This window comes from Bombina bombina, chromosome 12 (genome assembly GCF_027579735.1).
Source record: "Bombina bombina isolate aBomBom1 chromosome 12, aBomBom1.pri, whole genome shotgun sequence".
Classification (NCBI taxonomy): Eukaryota; Metazoa; Chordata; class Amphibia; order Anura; family Bombinatoridae; genus Bombina; species Bombina bombina.
Window position 1 is genome coordinate 62,490,122 of NC_069510.1, and position 20,047 is coordinate 62,510,168.

A 20,047-nucleotide genomic window follows, 5' to 3' on the forward strand; every position below is an offset into this window, starting at 1 on the left:
CTTTTATTATTTATTTTGTCCCCTTTTCCTGTAATTTCATTCTCAATGTGTGAGCTTTTCAGTTCCTGTTAGAAATGGAAGTGCAGAACACTGTTAAATCCAGCACAACCATTGGCTGCACACTCTAGTGACCTATTTATAACTGACCCTAATTGGCCACAGCAGAGAAGGTAACCTAAGTTACAACATGGCAGCTCCCATTGTTTTATAGAAACTAAAGCTTTATACTTATTTTGTTAATATTTAAACAGCTAATGAAACTTTAAAAAAATACATCTACATGTTATTCTCAGACTAATCTTTTCTTTGAATTCATCATTCGATCTAACATTTATTTAGTGTTTAATGTCCCTTTAAGGATATAACTTTTTTTAGCCATCTAATACCAAATCCAGATCTACAATTTTGGGGGCAGCTGTTAAAGAGAACAGAACAGAGGCTTTATAAAATATATTATTAACCAAAGCTACAGTTATTTATCTCTTGTTTTTCCATTAAGGGGTGGAGCCTACGTTTCTTTTCCTGATCGCCATTGAAAGGTAAGTTATATATACGTAACAACTCTGGCTAATATAGAATATTTTGTTAGTGTTATCAACAGGAACTTAGACTGTTGCATTTTTTCTTTTTTTTTAATATCATGCTTTAAATGAATATTAAACACCTGTTGCTTTTGTGTAAAAAATAGAAAAAAAAGTGCTTGTTCTACACTCCCTAGAGAGACTAAACAAAATCTGTTTTCAAAATGCTGCAAATGTCCTTAACCAGCTATTTTGCAGCAGTTTGAAAACGTTCACTACAAATTTTGCTTTTTGGTCTCTTAAAGTGACGGTCCATTTTGATGAATTAGTGCCCGGTTTTTAAGAAACCTATTAAAAACAAGGGCACTTTAATTCATCAAAATTGACATTTCACTGTTTTCTTCAAAAACGTACCTTTTAATCCTGGCAGCCTCTCCAGCACTTCCTCCGCCCGTCGCAAGCCGTCTTCGTGGGTCCAAAAATGACTAATCCGGCTTCCTCCAATCACAGCGTTGCATCAGGCCAAGATTCCCCCGGTGGGGGGAGTTGTGATTGGAGGAAGCCTGATTCGTCATTTCTGACGTCTGCAGAGGCTTCCGACGGCTGGGGGAATCGCTGGAGCGGCATTTGAAGAAAACAGTGAAAAGTCAATTTTGTTGAATTGAAGTGCCCTTGTTTTTAATAGGTTTATTAAAAATCGGGCACTAATTCATCAAAATGGACCTTCACTTTAAGGGAATATATAACAAAAGTATTTTCTTACCTAAAAGCAACACGTGTTTAATATCCTTTTAACATACATAAACATTTTATTTTCACACTTTGTCCCTTTAACATGACTTATTATATTACAAATTAAGCTAAAGACTTCTGGCAACAATCTTTAACACAATTTTATCAATCGAGGAAAACATTTCCCCTTTGGCATTCACCTGTTAGCTTGGATGAGTCCACAACTGCTCTGGCTTGAGCTGGAGAAATCTTTGAGACATTCTTCCATACCACTAAGCCATATGATATCTAATTTGAGATTCCAATTGAAATTAGTTTTCTGTACCAGACATTCCCTAACACTGAGCAATGCCATTTGGTCTGTTCTCAGAAATGAAGCTGTAATGAAAATGAGAGACATTTTTAGATAAATAAAAGTTTAAACATTGGAGGTCTTGCAGTCAGTAATCAGTAGAAATAAAAATGCTCTAACTGGGTTTTTTTATCATTCGAGAACAGTATTTTGGGTTGTTATTTTTATTATTATTAATAATGTTTCCATAGTGCTGATATGGCAAGATTTACAATGATTAAATGCATAAATAATATGCAATAAAATGCCATTAAATTGACTAGAGTACCTTCACTGAAGTTTTTACTGAATAGAACTTAAAGAGATACTAAACCCAATTATTTTCTTTCCGAATTCAGATAGAGCATGCAATTTTAAGCAACTTTTTAATTTACTCCTATTATCAATTTTTCTTCGTTCTTTTGCTATCTTTATTTATTTGGGAGCCAGCCCAATTTTGGTTCAGCACCTGGGTAGCGCTTGCTGATTGTTGGCTACATTTAGTTTGTATGACTTCTGTTATTTAAAGAGCCTACTAATTTAGCAGAGATGTCTCTCACTTATGAAAAGTGAACAAGGACACATTGGTATCCTCCTCACGAAGCTCAGAGTGTGGAGGATGACAATGTGTCATCCCTCGGGGGCGGGGTCACCCTTCTGATGTGCATCCTGTTTCTAGAAGGTATAATGCTTTGTCAGTTTTTGTTTTGGCAACTTTACTCTCTACTATATAAAAAAATAATGGTTTATTTGTATTTATTCTCAGTTCCAGTAAACAGCAACCATGGGAGACGCAGAAATGGCGGTCTTTGGAGAGGCCGCTTCGTATTTGCGTAAATCTGAGAAGGAACGATTGGAGGCGCAGAACAAGCCCTTTGATGCCAAAAACAACTGCTTTGTGGAACATAAAGAAGAACTCTATGTGAAGGGTTTAATCACAGCTCGTGACGGTGCCAAAGTCACTGTGAAAACCGACAGTGGCGATGTAATTACAAAACATTTTTATCACATTAGACAAATAATCTCCAGTTAAATTAATTTGTGGTTTTTTTTTTTCAGATTGTAATCGTTACTTTTGTTTTTTCCAGAATGTGACTGTTAAAGACAGTCAAGTCTACCCTCAAAATCCCCCCAAGTACGATAAAATTGAGGACATGGCTATGATGACCCACTTGAACGAAGCTTCTGTGCTGTACAATCTCAAAGAGCGTTACGCAGCATGGATGATCTACGTAAGTCTAATCATTTGGGGCCACAACAAGATGATGTCTATGAAGATATATATGTTAGTCCACATGGCTTTGATATATATTAGTACAAGTTTCATGTTTTACACCAAGGATGGCCAACACATGCCCGGCTTTGTATCTTTTTATGGCCCTGTGAAAAACAGGAACAAAAAATGTGGGCAATGTTAGGAAATATATTATTATTTGTGTTTATTCCTAGCCATAACTTTATATGTGGTCCTTAATATTTCTTAAAGGGACACGAAACCTAAATTTTTTCTTTTGTGATTCAGACAGAAAATTAAATTTTAAACAACTTTCAAATTGACTTCAATTATCTAATTTGCTTAGTTCTCTTGGTATCATGTGCTAAACAAATGAGGATACCTAAGTAGGATCAGCAGCTGGGAGCTAGCTGCTGATTGGTGGCTGCAAATATATGCCTATTGTCACTGACTTACCAAAATGCTCTGATAGCTCTCTTGGTATCCTTCAATAAAGGATACCAAGAGAATGAAGCAAAATTTATAATAGAAGTAAATTGGAAAGTTGTTTAAAATTGTATGCTCTATCTGAATCATAGAAGAAAAATGTTGGGTTCCCTGAGATTCCTAAAATTTTGATCAGTGACCCTCCATGTGTTAGGAAGATGGCGTTCACTGTTTTATACCTAGATTCTCATTGCTTTTTATCAATTTACAGACCTATTCTGGCCTCTTCTGTGTCACTGTAAACCCATACAAATGGCTTCCAGTATACAACCCTGAGGTTGTTTCTGGTTACAGAGGAAAGAAACGTCAGGAAGCCCCACCACACATCTTCTCCATCTCTGACAACGCCTATCAGTTCATGTTGACAGGTAATATATTAAACATTGCAAACATCTAAAAGAGACATGGAAGGCAAAATGAAATGTTCATGACTTATCTAATTTACTTCCTTTTCTTGGTATCCATTGGGGAAACTTAGCTCCTTCCATTAGATCATGCCGAGGTAGACTCAAGTGTACACATTTCTTGAACATTACTTGGTTACAAACATTATTGCAAACACTGCCACCTTCTGGGCGCACATAAGTATGTTCTCATGGAAAGGAGCTAAGAATGGGGCACTCAATATGACTCACTAAAAGTTTAGTTTTGATTTCTATGTGCCTGTGACATTACACTGTGTACTACAGTTTACTAAACTGTGATTTCCATCTTTGTAGATCGTGAAAATCAGTCGATCTTGATTACGTAAGTAAATCTGGGCATTACATATTGCAGTGCTTCTTAACTCTGTCCTCAGGACCCTTAACAGGACAGATTTTCATGATATCCCAACTAGAATACAGGGGAAATAATCAGCTGATCAGTAGCCATGGTTACTAACCTGCTCTCACCCATTAGCTGATTATTTCACCTGTTCTCTAGTTCAGCTATTATCGATATCTGGCCTGTTGAGAGTCCTGAGAACTGGAATTGAGAACCACTGAAATATAATATGTATTTGTATTTCAAATGTGGTTCATTTGCTTTTTTCTCCTCTTCTTCAGTGGAGAATCTGGTGCAGGAAAAACTGTCAACACCAAACGTGTCATTCAGTACTTTGCAACAATTGCAGTAGTTGGTGAACCAGGAAAGAAAAAGGAGTCTGGAAACAAATTGAAGGTATAGTGTCCAGGCACTGTGTTCCTAAGCAAAAACTATTTTAATTATGAGAACATATTTAGTATTTAATGTTATTTTAAGCTCTAACTAAAAAATAGCATCTTGGTTGCAGGGAACCCTGGAAGATCAAATCATCCAGGCTAACCCTCTGCTGGAGGCTTTCGGTAACGCCAAGACTGTGAGAAATGACAACTCTTCCCGTTTTGTAAGTTTCACTTCCAACACCATTTCTCATTGTATTTTTGGAGTCTCACAATGTAAAAGCAATTAACTGTTAATTATCTCATTATAATTCTTAGGGTAAATTCATCAGAATTCACTTTGGAACCACAGGAAAACTGTCCTCTGCAGATATTGAAACATGTAAGTTGCTTCTTGAACATTCAAACATCTTCATTTCATGTTTATTTTCTCCTCTTTATTTTTGAAATGTAAATGATATTATATTAAATGATCTACTCTTACAGACCTTCTGGAAAAATCCAGAGTAACGTTCCAGCTTTCAGCTGAGAGAAGCTACCACATCTTCTACCAAATTCAAACAAATGCAAAACCTGAAATAGTTGGTAAGTTTTTATGTTTAAAACAAAAGAAAAATATAAAAGAAAAAAATCATAAGGTGTCTTTAGCAATTATTTCAAAATCAGTAGACCGATATTAATATACTAAAATAAATTTATTTTCTAATATTTAGAAATGCTTCTCCTCACTACCAACCCATTTGACTACCCCTCCATTAGCCAGGGTGAGATTACAGTAAAGAGTATCGATGACGTTGAGGAGTTCATGGCTACCGATGTAAGTGGTCCATATAAACCCACAAAGCTCTAACAAATAACTGAATTAACTAATCAATGCAAACTTAACTGTCCTTTTTTATTTACAGAGTGCCATTGACATCCTGGGTTTCAATCAAGATGAGAAGAATGGAATCTATAAGATGACAGGAGCTGTGATGCACCATAGTAACCTTAAATTCAAGCAAAAGCAGAGAGAGGAACAGGCTGAGCCAGATGGCACTGAAGGTAAACATTTTCATATTCAGAAAAATGATTAAAGTGACATTAAACACTTTGAGATGGTAATATAAAATTATAAATTGTATATATTTAAACAAATTTGCAGTATACTTTCATTATTTATTGTGTCCCCTTTTCCTGTAATTCCATTCTGAAACAGTTTTTCAGTTCCTGTTGGGAATGGAAGTGCAGAACACTGTTGTATGCCACACAGCCATTGGCTGCACACTCTAGTGACCTATATATAACCGTCTCTAATTGGCCACAGCAGAGAAGGTAACCTAAGTTACAACATGGCAGCTCCCATTGTTTTATAGACACTGAAACTTTACACTTATTTTGTCAATATTTAAACTACTAATGAAACTTTAAAAAGTACATCTATATGTTATTCTCAGACTGATCTTTCTTTTGAATGCATAATTATATCTAGCATCTATTTAGTGTTTAATGTCCCTTTAATGACTGCTAATTATTAAAAAGAAGGTGATCTTATGGCTTTACTATGTTGTGCTTGCTTTATGTAGTTGCTGATAAAATTGGTTACTTGATGGGCCTGAATTCCGCTGATCTTCTCAAGGGTTTGTGCTACCCAAGAGTTAAGGTTGGAAATGAATATGTCACCAAAGGACAAACTGTTCAACAGGTAACACTTAAAAAACAAAAACCCTATTGATTAATATTAAAAGGCAAATAAGAAGAGATTAAAACATAACCCAATGATCTCTCTTCTCAGGTCTACAACGCCATTGGTGCCCTCACCAAATCAATTTATGAGAAGCTGTTCTTGTGGATGGTCACTCGTATCAATCAACAGTTGGATACCAAACAGCCAAGACAACACTTCATTGGTGTCCTGGATATTGCAGGATTTGAAATCTTTGATGTAAGTAACTATTTATGTTTAGGTAACAAGCCACATTGGTAAATTGTATAAGCTACATTATAAATGTATTGCTTTAAACAGTACAACAGCTTGGAGCAACTCTGCATCAACTTTACCAATGAGAAACTGCAGCAATTCTTCAACCACCACATGTTTGTCCTGGAACAAGAAGAATACAAGAAAGAAGGCATTGACTGGGAGTTTATTGACTTTGGTATGGATCTGGCAGCCTGCATTGAGTTGATTGAAAAGGTTGGTACCAAATAACAGGTTTGGGGTTGTTTAGCTCAAGTGGACATCATTCTAAATCTTATAAACTTTGTGTTTGTTTTGTGCTTTCAGCCCATGGGTATTTTCTCAATCCTTGAAGAGGAATGCATGTTTCCCAAGGCTACTGACACCTCCTTCAAGAACAAGCTGTATGACCAGCATCTGGGCAAGTGCAAGAACTTTGAGAAGCCCAAGCCCGGCAAAGGAAAAGCTGAAGCTCATTTCTCCTTGGTCCACTATGCTGGTACTGTGGATTACAACATCAGTGGCTGGCTGGACAAGAATAAGGACCCATTGAATGAGACTGTTGTTGGACATTACCAGAAGTCCTCAGTTAAACTACTGGCCTTCCTCTACGCTAGCTATGCAGCTACTGATGGTAAATATTCCACAGCTCATATTCTACATATTATTTATATATTTTTTATTTTGATGATAAAATGTTTAACCCTATGTTTTTTGTTCTTAGCTGATGGTGGTGCAAAGAGTGGAAAGAAAAAGAAGGGGTCATCCTTCCAGACAGTGTCTGCCTTGTTCAGAGTAAGTTTGAAAGGATAATTCAATATGATATACACTAAATAGTAGGGTGCAGAGGTAGTAAGGTAGAGGTTCCCAGTATTCTTTCAAATAACGAAACAACCTTTATTAAATTTAAAAGACTAGGCAAGATTTAGAGGGCCAAATAGTTCCTACAATGTTCTATATAGCAAAACACGAACACCACAACAAAAATTGTACCAAATATCCAATTAAAACTGTAAAACACAGAAACAATTCATAGAACAAAGTCTGTTAAAAGGACCTTACTGTACCGTTAACCACTACAATAGGGTTATAATTAATATAATATGATTATTTTTACTGTATGTGTGATGGGGGAGCATAAGCAACCTAAGAATCATGTTATAGTTGAACAGTCTAAAACAATACGGCTATTATCTTACAGGAAAATCTTAATAAGCTTATGACTAACCTGAGAAGCACACATCCTCACTTTGTGCGTTGTCTGATTCCCAACGAGACTAAAACTCCAGGTAAGATGTTACACTAAAGTTCTTCAGATTGATAAAATATCTGTTTTCTTGTATAAAACACTCATTGCGCTATTTTTAGGTATCATGGAGAACCATCTGATTATCCATCAGCTGAGGTGTAATGGTGTGCTGGAGGGTATCAGAATCTGTAGGAAAGGATTCCCAAGCAGAATCCTATATGCTGATTTCAAGCAACGGTAAATACAATGTATCTGAATCACATACATTTGAATATTATTTAATTGATGTCTTATGTAATTGAAGAGAAACTATAATGTATTGCCCATGCAACAACTCATAGTTTGAAACTTAACTGAATTATATAGTAAAATAAACAGTAAGAAAACAAAACTGTTGTACTCATTTTAGATAACAGGAATACTGATTAATGTAATGTTTTGGTATAGTAAATTAGCATGACTAATTACATTTACTCTTTTTTTGTAAAGTTACAAAGTATTGAACGCAAGTGCTATTCCAGATGGGCAGTTTATTGACAGCAAGAAGGCTTCTGAAAAATTGCTGGGCTCCATTGATATTGATCATACTCAATATAGATTTGGGCACACCAAGGTACTTTATTATTGTATTACAACATAACATATAAAGTGATATTATAATATAACTTGTATGAATAAGATTACTTTGTACTCAGGTGTTCTTCAAAGCTGGTCTCCTGGGTACTCTTGAAGAAATGAGAGATGACAAGTTGGCACAGCTTATCACCCGCACCCAAGCTCTCTGTAGAGGTTTCCTGATGAGAGTTGAATATAAAAAGATGGTGGAGAGAAGGTATTCTTTGTAGTGCAATATGACTATCTTTTTTCTTGCTCATACATGGAAATGCTGTTTCTTAAATACTATTGTCTATTTACACTATTTTTAAACAGGGATGCAATCTTCGTAATCCAGTACAATGTCAGATCTTTCATGAACGTCAAGCATTGGCCATGGATGAAACTATACTTTAAGATCAAACCTCTCCTGAAGAGCGCTGAGACAGAGAAGGAGATGGCAAACATGAAGGAGGAATTTGAGAAGACCAAGGAGGCTCTGATAAAGTCAGATGCAAGAAGGAAGGAGCTGGAAGAGAAAATGGTGGCTATGCTGCAGGAGAAGAATGACTTACAGCTGCAAGTTCAGTCGGTAAATACAGAAGCTAAAATTTTTCCAATAAGGTTTTTATTTAGTTAGTTAATCAATATCTATCTATCTATCTAAAAAAATTAAAGTATTTTTACAAAAAAGTATGGTATTGTTTCATTTAGATAATGGGTTTAACAAAATGATGATATGTTTAATAGGAAAATGAAAGTCTGGCTGATGCAGAGGAAAGGTGTGAAGGTCTCATCAAAAGCAAAATCCAGTTGGAAGCTAAAATCAAGGAGCTTACAGAGAGACTGGAAGATGAAGAAGAAAGTAACGCAGAGCTTACAGCTAAAAAGAGAAAACTAGAGGATGAATGCTCTGAGTTGAAAAAAGATATTGATGATTTAGAACTTACCTTGGCCAAAGTAGAAAAGGAAAAACATGCCACTGAAAACAAGGTATGAACAATATATTTTTCTATCATTTGGTGTTTCATAACGCCAAGCAAACAAATCCTGTATTAACTATTTTCTGCTCATATGTTCAGGTTAAAAACCTTACTGAAGAAATGGCGGGTCTCGATGAGAATATCTCTAAGATTACAAAAGAGAAAAAGGCCCTTCAAGAGGCTCATCAGCAAACTCTTGATGATCTACAAGCTGAAGAGGACAAAGTCAGTTCTCTGACCAAGGCCAAAACTAAACTGGAACAGCAAGTAGATGATGTAAGTAATTGTCAAACTTGTAATTTATCAAAAGCATTTAAATACTTCTTCCCCAAATATGTCAAACTTTTCAATATGTCTGTTAAAACAGCTGGAAGGTTCCCTTGAACAAGAAAAGAAACTTCGTCTTGACCTGGAGCGTGCCAAGAGAAAACTTGAAGGTGATCTGAAATTGTCTCAAGAAACAGTTATGGATCTTGAAAATGACAAACAACAAACAGAGGATAAACTTAAAAAGTTAGTATTTAGCTTTATTTCTTCGGGTAGTTTTTCTGTTAAATGCAATTAAATAACCACTAAAATTTTTCAAATGCAGGAAAGATTTCGAATTAAGCCAACTGCAGGGAAAGATTGAAGATGAGCAATCCTTGGGTTGTCAATTGCAGAAAAAGATTAAGGAGCTTCAGGTATGTTGGCGCAAATGATGAAAATAACACATGTTCTGTTGCTTAACTTTTTTTTACAATTATGCAATGCTACTTTTAGGCCAGAATTGAAGAATTGGAAGAAGAAATTGAAGCTGAACGTGCAGCTCGTGCTAAGGTTGAAAAACAGAGGGCTGACCTCTCCAGAGAACTTGAGGAAATTAGTGAAAGGCTTGAGGAAGCTGGGGGTGCAACATCAGCTCAGATTGAGATGAACAAGAAACGTGAAGCAGAATTCCAGAAACTAAGGCGTGATCTGGAAGAGGCCACCCTCCAACATGAAGCCACTGCTGCCGCTCTTCGTAAGAAGCATGCTGACAGTGTTGCTGAGCTTGGGGAACAAATTGATAACCTCCAACGAGTTAAACAGAAGTTGGAGAAAGAAAAGAGCGAGTTCAAAATGGAAATTGATGACCTTGCTAGTAACTTGGAGAATGTCTCTAAATCAAAGGTACATCAAAAGTCATTAGCAGTGCTCATATGTCATCTTTTGGCCTACAACATTATAACACTAATATGGCTATTTTTTGTCTTAAAGGCTAATCTTGAAAAAGTGAACCGTGTTCTTGAAGACCAACTGAGTGAAGTAAAGACAAAGGAGGATGAACATCAACGTTTCATCAGTGACCTCACTACCCAAAGGGCCCGTTTGCTGACAGAGAATGGTATGTTTGTGAATGAATTCAACAATAAAATATGTAAAACTATCCAAATATATGATGTATTAAAATATGTATTTTGAAAAAGCATGAATTTTTTCCAAACTATCATTATCATTTACGTGAAAAAGGCCTTGCATATAATGTAGTGCTGGGTACATGATTAAGGGTAGACAATAACACTGATTCATGGTAAAAAAAAAAAGAGAGAGAAATAGAGATGCATAAAACAGACTAAAAAAAATATGTTTTGTTCTGTTTCACGGAAGATGATGGTGGTCTTAATTATTAGCAACAGGATGACTGTTCTCAAATTTAACAGTCTTGGGCAAGTAACAAACTAAATAATTATACTTCAGTTAAAATATGGTACCTTATTCTGAGTTCCAAAATTCAATAAATATGTTTATTTTGATTTACAGGTGAGCTATCCCGACAGCTAGAAGAAAAAGAATCTTTGGTTTCCCAGCTGACAAGAGGAAAATTAGGTTTCACTCAACAAACTGAAGAACTTAAAAGGCAACTAGAAGAAGAAACAAAGGTATATCTTATCCAGTATAATAATGATGATATGTTACATACATTTTGTTTAAAACACAGAAATATAGAAATTATTGATCTTTTCTTAGAGTTTGTACACAGTTTTTGAAGAAAAACAAAACATTGTAGACTATGTAAACCAATTCAATAACTGTGCTCCACAGGCCAAAAATGCTCTTGCCCATGCTCTACAATCATCCCGTCACGACTGTGACTTGCTACGTGAGCAATATGAGGAGGAACAAGAAGCAAAGGCTGAGCTCCAGCGTACTCTGTCCAAGGCAAATGGTGAAGTTGCCCAATGGAGAACCAAATATGAAACAGATGCCATTCAGCGTACTGAGGAGCTGGAAGAGGCCAAGTAATTATTATACCTTGCATAAGTAAAACTAATCATGATTGATAGTGAAAACATGTTACAATAACATAACATTTTCTGATGTGCATTTTCAGGAAGAAGCTCGCTCAACGTCTTCAGGAAGCTGAGGAGCAGGTAGAAGCTGTGAATTCCAAATGTGGTTCCTTGGAAAAGACCAAGCAGAGATTGCAGGCTGAAGTGGAGGACCTAATGGTCGATGTGGAGAGGGCAAACAGTGCTGCAGCTGCTCTTGATAAGAAACAGAAGAACTTTGATAAGGTAAAAAAAGGATTTAATATTTTCTAAAGATTAATGTAAGAAATAATAATAATTTTATATATATATATAAATATATATATATATATATATATATATATATATATATATATATATATATATATATATAAATATATATAAAACTTCAAAACTCTACAAACTTTGGACAGGTTCTTGTAGAATGGAAACAGAAATATGAAGAGGGCCAGGCTGAGTTGGAGGCTTCTCTGAAAGACGCCCGCTCATTGAGCACGGAGATCTTCAAGATGAAGAATGCCTACGAAGAATCTTTGGAACAACTAGAAACACTGAAACGAGAAAACAAGAATTTGCAGCGTAAGAATTTTTTATTGAAGTCCATTCCAGGTTTTGTTTTTTTATTAAGCCTGTATTTATTAAGCTAGTGACATCTTTAAAGATGACCATTTTCAAGAAACCTGAGTGATTTAGTAGTCCGCAAAAAAAAAAAAAACTAGTGTCAGTCCATCTTTTATTCTAACTGAAAATTATGAAAAGCATTGCTATTTAATTTGCTTTTTTATTGGTATTTTACTATATATATTTTTTTTTATTTCTTATCTTTATTGAAAAATATAACTTACAATGCAAGACATTAAATAATACAGAGGCAACATATTATAACTAGTACAGAAATATTCATATGTAAAATTAACATTCTCAGTACGCTTTTACAAAATCAAGTATTAGATAAGAGCGAAGCGAAATAACACCTCACAATAAAAAGAGAACAGAACAAAGTAAAACGTCCAAGTATTGTGTTCTCACTTCTAATAAACAACATTAAAATGGACTTAAATAAATTATAACTGTTTTGCGAACTTCAACAATCATTTAAACAATGTTATTTCTCATTGCTAGAAAGATCTAAAACTTAACAAAGTGTTGCAAACTATATACTTGCAACCATACTAGACTTTTAATTATGATTGTTTAGGAGTATAAATCTCTCTATATATAAAAACAATGGAAAATTACAAAAAAGATCAAAAATGATTTCCTTTCAACATGGAAGAAGAAAAAAAAAACAGGGATCATATACCAGGATTTTATTGTACATGTGATAGGACCGAAAATGCCCCTTTAATTATTATACATTTTTCTATTTTTTTTTAGAAAGAATATAAATCAATATTTAAAAAAAAAATACAAGCACATTCTTTTTTTTATATATATAATTTTTATTGAATTTTTACAATAATACAAGAATCCACAAAGTTAACTAGGATGCAACCTAGTCTCATATGAATGTAGGTACATATTACAAAGTATAAGTTAACATATAGAGCAACCATGCTACAATGATATAAGTCCAAGATGTAAGTACTAAGACCCCTGAGTTAAAGTTCAATATCATGAACGGAATCAATATGTTTTATTTGAGCAATATGTGTAGGTGGATTTCAGCACATTATTTTAACATGCAATTTTGAACATTTATTTTGCAGAGGAAATTTCAGACCTGACAGAACAAATTGGAGAATCTGCAAAATCAATTAATGAATTGGAGAAGTCCAAAAAACAAGTGGAACAAGAAAAGAGTGATCTTCAGGGAGCACTGGAGGAAGCAGAGGTATAATATTAAACAATATAATAATATAAAATATAACTACTAAAATAGTACTTAGAGTAATTGTGAATTGTATTCACAATATCATTTAAATATGGGACCTACTTACTAAAATGTACTGTGATCTAGGGCACAAAATAGACATTAACAATGAAAATACAGTAATTACAAAGAGTTGTGATGTTGGCTTGAGAGTTTGAGAGAATCTAAGCACTAATAATTGAGATTTTAGTTGTGGGCATTTAGTTTTAATATTATTGCACACTGGTTTTAAACCAAATTGTATTCAAATCAAATATTATTTCTTTAATTAAAGTCTAAGGGAATTTTTTTAGATAATGATGTGATATCTTTTTCAAATTAGCGCTGCGGAATCTGTTGGTGCTCTACAAATAACCGATAATAATAAAAATAATAATAATAAAATGGATTAGAATCCTGTTATGTTTCCAAAAAGTTCCCAATAAAGCTATAAACATTGTGTAAGAATTTAGTATGTTTTCTATGAAGTATATTGCTAATGGTTTCGTCAACAATTCTATAGGGATCTCTGGAGCATGAAGAAGCCAAGATCCTGAGAGTCCAGCTTGAGTTGAATCAGGTGAAATCTGAGGTTGACAGGAAGATTGCTGAAAAGGATGAAGAGATTGAACAGCTGAAGAGGAACAGCCAAAGAATCATTGACACAATGCAAAGCACATTAGACTCTGAAATCAGAAGCAGAAATGATGCTCTGAGACTGAAGAAGAAGATGGAAGGTGACCTTAATGAACTGGAGATCCAGTTGAGCCATGCCAACCGCCAGGCTGCTGAAGCTCAGAAACAGCTCCGAAATGTGCAGGCACAGTTCAAGGTATTTTCATCCTATATATTAATATAAAAATATACTTTTTTTTATATTTACTGGGCACTTATCTAGCTTTTCTTTCTGGAATAGCTTATTTTAGTTGTGATATTACATTTTTGTCCTTTAGTTAACCATTATTTTCATTTTTCTATCAGGAAACCCAACTCCAGCTAGATGATGCCTTAAGAACACAAGATGACTTAAAGGAACAGCTGGCTGTACTTGAACGTAGGAATAATTTGCAACAGGCTGAAATTGAGGAGATTAGGAATGCTCTGGAACAGACAGAGAGATCCCGAAAGATTGCTGAGCAGGAACTTCTCGATGCAAGCGAACGTGTACAACTTCTGCATTCACAGGTATGGTTCATTTCCCATGGAAAGTGTCTCATGTATAATGTAATAATTTCTCTAAATGCACATATTTATTTAAAGAAATTATTCTTTCTTGGTAGAACACAAGTCTCATTAACACAAAGAAGAAGCTAGAGTCTGATGCTGCTCAGCTCCAGAGTGAGGTTGAAGAAGCTGTTCAGGAAGCCAGAAACGCTGAGGATAAAGCTAAAAAAGCTATCACTGATGTATGTATTATACTGTTCTTTTGTTGTTGTTTTTTAAATGGATTTACAGTTTTCATTAAATAAGCATCATTGTTCTTCTATTAATAAAGGCTGCACTTATGGCTGAAGAGCTGAAGAAGGAGCAGGACACTAGTGCCCACTTAGAGAGGATGAAGAAGAACCTTGAACAGACAGTGAAGGACCTACAACATCGTCTGGATGAGGCTGAGCAGTTGGCACTGAAGGGTGGCAAGAAGCAACTCCAGAAACTGGAGGCTCGGGTAATTATAGTAGACATCCTGGGGAATATTCAAGAAACTAATAGCAATTATAATTCTAATTTTCTGTTAACTTGGCAATTTGTAGGTTCGTGAGTTAGAAAATGAGCTGGATAATGAACAGAAGAGAGGCGCTGAGGCAATTAAGGGTGTACGCAAATATGAAAGGAGAGTGAAGGAACTGTCCTACCAGGTGAGGTGTTTTTAGTATTTATTCTATTAAAATTTGGTATTAGCCTACAAAACCCAAGGAGTTTTATTTAAACCACAATACTGGTTTAAATAAAGCATGAAACACCATAAAACAATCAATTTCATGTGATTTCTTTCAGACCGAGGAAGATAAAAAGAATATCCTAAGACTTCAAGATCTGGTGGACAAACTTCAGCTGAAGGTCAAAGCCTACAAGAGACAGGCTGAAGAATCAGTAAGTTTTCAAAGATATTAAGGCTGAACACATACTTTTATTATAACTGAATAACACATTAACCATTTGTTTTCTTTTTTCTCTCTAGGAGGAACAAGCCAATGCACACTTGGGTCGCTTCAGGAAGGTTCAACATGAACTGGAAGAAGCAGAGGAACGAGCTGACATTGCAGAGTCTCAAGTCAACAAGCTCAGAGCCAGGAGCCGTGATATTGGTGGAAAGGTATGAAAACAGAGCTTGTCATTAACTATCTATCTATCTGTCTCTCTATCTATCTATCTATCTATCTATCTATCTATCTATCTTATCAATCATCTATCTGTCTATCTGTCCCTCTATCTATCTATCTATCTATCTATCTATCTATCTATCTATCTATCTATCTATCTATCTATCTATCTATCTATCTATCTATATATCTATCTCTTATCTATCATCTGTCTATCTGTCCCTTTATCATCTATCTATCCCTCTATCTATCTATCTATCTATCTATCTATCTATCTATCTATCTATCTATCTATCTATCTATCTATCTATCTATCATCTGTCTATCTATCCCTCTATCTATCATCTATCTGTCCCTCTATCTATCTATATCTATCTATCTATCTATCTATCTATCTATCTATCTATCTATCTATCTATCTATCTATCTATCTATCTATCTATCTATCTATCTATCTATCTATCTATCTATCTATCTATCTATCTTATCAATCATCTATCTGTCTATCTGTCCCTCTATCTATCTATCTATCTATCTATCTATCTATCTATCTATCTATCTATCTATCTATCTATCTATCTATCTGTGTATCTGTCCCTCTATCTATTTATCTATCTATTTATCTATCTATCTATATATATCTATCTATCTTTTCTATCATCTATCTGTCCCTCTATCTATCTATCTATCTATCTATCTATCTATCTATCTATCTATCTCTTATCTATCATCTGTCTATCTGTCCCTTTATCATCTATCTATCCCTCTATCTATCTATCTATCTATCTATCTATCTATCTATCTATCTATCTATCTATCTATCATCTGTCTATCTATCCCTCTATCTATCATCTATCTGTCTATATGTCCCTCTATCTATCTATCTATCTATCTATCTATCTATCTATCTATCTATCTATCTATCTATCTATCTATCTATCTATCTATCTATCTATCTATCTATCTATCTATCTATCTATCTATCTATCTATCTTATCTATCATCTATCTGTCTATCTGCCCCTCTATCTATCTATCTATCTATCTATCTATCTATCTATCTATCTATCTATCTATCTATCTATCAATCTATCTCTCTGTTTATCCCTGGAACCTAAATATGTGTATTTGGCTCCTTAATATCCTGGATAGCTAGTAAATTAAATGTAAATATGAAAAATAACTATGAATTGTGTTTTACTTTGAAATGAAAGCATCATCTGCCAGATTGTTTTCATATTGTAAAAAATAATAATCTGTTGTTGTTTTACAGAGAGGAGAGAGCGAGGAATAAAGAGTTTTCGTCCGGAGAGAAGAAAGTGAAATTTGCAGAATGTGAATTTCTATCTTTTCTGAACTACCCCCCCTTCCCCTCTATAAATAAACCCTTTTGAGCTTTTAAGAAAACATTTTGTCTTCTGTTTTTCATAATAAATGTGTTACGCAATTATTTCACATCTGTGATTATCACATAAATATTTTAGCTTGGACAGTAAACATATCCCTGTTCATATTTGCATATTAAAAATAAGTTAATTAAAGGGACAGTAAAGTCAAAATTAAACTTTCATGATTCAGATAGGGCATGCAATTTTAAACAAATCTCCAATTTACTTTTATCATCAAATTTGCTTTGTTCTTTTGGTTTCCTTTGTTGAAAGCTAAACATAGGTAGGCTCATGTGTGGATTTCTAAGCCCTTAAACTCCACCTCATATCTCAGTGCATTTTTTTTAGCTTTTCACAGTTAGACAGTGCTAGTTCGTGTTTGCCATATGGATAACATTTTGCTCACTCCCGGGGAGTTAGTTATGAGTCTGCAATAATTGGCTGAAATGCAAGTTTGTAAAAAGTACTGAAATAAAGGGGCAGTCTGCAGAGGCTTAGATACAAGGTAATCCCAGAGGTAAAAAGTATATTAATATAAGTGCTGTTTATGCAAAACTGGGAAATTACGTAACAAAGGAATTATCTATCTTTTTAAACAACAAACATTTTTAAGTAGACTGACCCTTTAAAACAGTGTTATTTCCTGACTCTACTCTTATAGAGGAACACTCTGGCTAGTCAGTATTTACTTTCCACTGAAAGGAATATAAAAGTGTGAAAAGAAAGTGCTCTAATATGTAGGAGCATTTTATTATTGAATATAACTGCATGTTTAACGCCTGCAAAGTGATTAAACACATTGTTAAAGTCAGAGCAACAATGCACTACTGGGAGCTAGCTGAACATATCTGATGATTTAATAATGAAAGCCAAATGTGTTTAGCCACCAATCACAAGCTATCTCCCAGTAGTGCATTGATGCTGCTGAACATATGTAAATATGCTTTTCAACAATGCACATACCTCCCAACATTTCAAAATTGAAAAGAGGGACAGCACCCTCACGCCAAAAGTGTGATATGTGGTTGGCAGGAACAGGGATGGGGCTTAAAAAATGTATAAGACCAAAGTGATATAAATAAAATTCTAATTAAAGTCATATATTTTAATACTCTGAGGCAGCAAATCAAACACAAGCTCAAACCACTGAAATAGCTATGTGAGCTCTGTATTTAATTAGCCTTTGCAGAGACAGTGCTAATCTTAATTGTTAATTTAATAATAGATTCTGTAAAACTGCTCTCTGCATTCCCCATTAATATTCCCCTTTAAAGTCAGCAAAAATGCACATGTAACACAAGCTACACATATACATGTGTACACACTTATACATGCAGATACACACACTACATAGCATACACTTACACATGTAGATACATACATACATACATACATACATACACACTACATAGCATACACTTATACATGCAGATACACACACTACATAGCATACACTTATACATGCAGATACACACACTACATAGCATAAACGTACACATGCAGATACACACACACTCTACATAGCATACACTTATACATGCAGATACACACACACACACACACTACATAGCATACACTTATACAGGCAGATACACACACACTACATAGCATACACTAACACATGCAGATACACACACACTACACAGCATACACTTATACATGCAAATACACACACACACACACTACATAGCATACACTTATACATGCAGATACACACACACACACTACATAGCATACACTTATACATGCAGCTACACACACTACATAGCATACACTTACACATGCAGATACACACACACTCTACATAGCATACACTTATGCATGCAGATACACACACTCTACATAGCATACACTTATACATGCAGGTGCACACACACACACCACATAGCCTACACTTATATATGCAGGTACACACACACACACACACACACACACACACACATACTACATAGCATACACTTACACATGCAGATACACACACTATATAGCATACACTTATACATGCAGGCACACACACACTACATAGCATAAACTTATACAGGCAGATACACACACTATACAAAGCATACACTTATACATGCAGATACACACACGCACTACATAGCATACACATACATGCAGATACACACACACTACATAGCATACACTTATACAGGCAGATACACACACTACATAGCATACACTTACACATGCAGATACACACACACACACTACATTATACATGCAGATACACACACACACTACATAGCATACATTTACACAAGCAGATACACACACTACACTTAAGCATACACTTATACATGAAGATACACAGACACTTATACATGCAGCTACACACACTACATAGCATACACTTACACATGCAGATACACACACACTCTACATAGCATACACTTATGCATGCAGATACACACACACTACACAGCATACACTTATACATGCAAATACACACACACACACACACACTACATAGCATACACTTATACATGCAGATACACACACACACACTACATAGCATACACTTATACATGCAGCTACACACACTACATAGCATACACTTACACATGCAGATACACACACACTCTACATAGCATACACTTATGCATGCAGATACACACACTCTACATAGCATACACTTATACATGCAGGTGCACACACACACACCACATAGCCTACACTTATATATGCAGGTACACACACACACACACATACTACATAGCATACACTTACACATGCAGATACACACACTATATAGCATACACTTATACATGCAGGCACACACACACTACATAGCATAAACTTATACAGGCAGATACACACACTATACAAAGCATACACTTATACATGCAGATACACACACACACTACATAGCATACACTTATACAGGCAGATACACACACTACATAGCATACACTTACACATGCAGATACACACACACACACACACTACATTATACATGCAGATACACACACACACTACATAGCA

At 35.0% G+C, this 20,047-nt stretch overlaps 1 protein-coding gene across 1 annotated transcript; it reads left to right on the top strand.

The window, feature by feature from the left end:
* Positions 1-382: 382 nt before the first annotated feature.
* On the top strand, positions 383-17,081 carry LOC128642921 (myosin-4-like). The gene is made up of 40 exons (XM_053695808.1): positions 383-539; positions 2,351-2,569; positions 2,673-2,816; positions 3,516-3,672; positions 4,024-4,051; positions 4,351-4,465; positions 4,578-4,670; positions 4,765-4,828; positions 4,933-5,031; positions 5,160-5,263; positions 5,352-5,490; positions 6,012-6,130; positions 6,221-6,370; positions 6,452-6,622; positions 6,713-7,019; positions 7,110-7,180; positions 7,587-7,674; positions 7,754-7,871; positions 8,124-8,247; positions 8,330-8,466; positions 8,565-8,820; positions 8,979-9,221; positions 9,311-9,487; positions 9,579-9,724; positions 9,804-9,894; positions 9,974-10,363; positions 10,451-10,577; positions 10,994-11,112; positions 11,276-11,472; positions 11,565-11,748; positions 11,916-12,081; positions 13,212-13,336; positions 13,878-14,186; positions 14,336-14,539; positions 14,635-14,760; positions 14,850-15,020; positions 15,106-15,210; positions 15,350-15,445; positions 15,534-15,668; positions 16,948-17,081. The coding sequence occupies exons 2-40, from the start codon at positions 2,369-2,371 to the stop codon at positions 16,966-16,968; spliced, it is 5,817 nt and encodes a 1,938-aa protein (XP_053551783.1). The 5' UTR covers positions 383-539; positions 2,351-2,368; the 3' UTR covers positions 16,969-17,081.
* The last annotated feature ends 2,966 nt before the right edge of the window (positions 17,082-20,047 follow it).